This window comes from Condylura cristata, unplaced genomic scaffold (assembly GCF_000260355.1).
Source record: "Condylura cristata isolate star-nosed mole 26May11 unplaced genomic scaffold, ConCri1.0 scaffold00006, whole genome shotgun sequence".
In the NCBI taxonomy this organism is placed as follows: Eukaryota; Metazoa; Chordata; class Mammalia; order Eulipotyphla; family Talpidae; genus Condylura; species Condylura cristata.
Window position 1 is genome coordinate 3,143,933 of NW_004567107.1, and position 1,521 is coordinate 3,145,453.

At 71.1% G+C, this 1,521-nt stretch overlaps 1 protein-coding gene across 1 annotated transcript in view; it reads right to left on the bottom strand.

Moving 5' to 3' along the window:
• The window catches only part of HMCN2 (hemicentin 2), a 109,501-nt gene that overhangs the window by 50,569 nt on the left and 57,411 nt on the right, over positions 1-1,521 (bottom strand). Inside the window, exons 27-29 of the mRNA XM_012721201.1 lie at positions 1,375-1,501; positions 754-908; positions 4-171 (exon numbers count right to left, since the gene is read on the bottom strand). Of these exons, the coding sequence (XP_012576655.1) occupies positions 4-171; positions 754-908; positions 1,375-1,501 (450 nt within the window). The remainder of the gene's footprint in view (positions 1-3; positions 172-753; positions 909-1,374; positions 1,502-1,521) is intronic.

Consider the following 1,521-nt stretch of genomic DNA (forward strand, 5'->3'; position numbering starts at 1 on the left):
GGCCGCCCCTGGCGTAGGCGGCCTCGGCGTGGGGGGCCAGGGGCACCCCATCCTTGAGCCAGGCGATGTCCGGAGCGGGCACGCCCCGGGCCTCGCACAGGAGCTGCGCAGGCTGGCCCTCCACCACGGCCACCTCCCCGGTCTCGTTGGCGCCCCAGATGGTGGGAGGTGCTGAGGAGAAAGAAGGGATCACCGGGAGCCCTGGGGGGGCGGCTGCCCCCGGGTGGCGCTCACACGCACGGGCTGCTGCCACAGGGTGGGCAGGGAGGCCGGGTCTGGGATGACCGGAGAGGCCAGCCCGGTCATCACCAGTGACCACATGGCGGGAGGTGGGGTGGGGCCGCAGGGTGGGGCCCTGCGCCCGGGCTCTGCACGTAGCCTTTCTAGCTCTTTCTCCCCTCCTCGTACTGGGGAGCAGGGTCCCAGCGCCCTCTGCAGCCCGGTTTCTGCTCCCCCACCCCCCAGGCCGCGGGCCTGCCCCGGTGCGGACAGTGAGCATCCTCCCCACAGATGCGGCTCTGGGTGGGGGGAGGTGACTCGACGAAAGACAAGGTAAAGCAGCAAGCAGCCCGCCTGGTCTCGGCGGCAGTTAACACCCGCGAAGCGGGGCCGGGGCGGGGAAAGGCCGGCAGGCCCCCTCAGGCCCCCTCACCCCAAGCCGGACGGGACGGGAGCTGCTCCCGGTGGACCTCATCTCTGCCCCCTTCCCCCCTGAGGTGGCAGCAGACGTGGGGTGAGGAGAGTGGGGCTCACAGTGGACGCTGAGCTGGAAGTCCTTGGCCTGCTGGCCGGCGGGGCTGAAGGCCACACACTGGTACCGTCCCTCGTCCCCCAAGTGGCTGCTGGCGATCCTGAGGACCTGGCCGTCCTCCTGGAGCTGGACACGAGGGTCTCCCAGGAGGACGGGCCTGAGAAGGTGGTCATGAGGTACGGCCAGTGGGTGAAGGTGTCTCAGGGCAGGACGAGGGGTGCGGGGCCACCGCCCCAGGGGTGTGGGCCAAACCCCCGGGCGATGCCATCACGTCACAGGAAGGAAGGAAGCCCTGCAGTGGCAGGCGGGCGGAGGGGCAGGAGCCCGCAGGCCCTGGACTGCACGGGGGGGGCAGCTGCTGGCGCCCCCTGGGCCGAGGGGGACCTGGGGGCCGGGAAACACCTGCCAGACCCACTGAATTGATACCTGAGTCGTCCATTGCGTGTGATGTGAGTTTTACCACCCCCCGCCCCCCCCAAAGAAGAAGACAGAGCGATGAGCAACCCGCCGGCGAAAGCAGCGTCACCCGGGTTTCCCGGGACAGGGGGTGCCCACATTGCCGTCCGCCTGTGCCCTGGGCGGGCGCATGCACCCAACACACACCACCCGGGGGGAGGACTCACTGCCCGTCCTTGGTCCACTCCACCTGGGGCGTGGGCACCCCCGCGGCCCGGCACTCCAGCTGCACCTCCGCCCCGGCCCGGCCCAGCACTTCCTGGGCAGCCCCGGCTCCAAGCACCGAAGGCGGGACTGGGGGCGAGAAGGGGGGT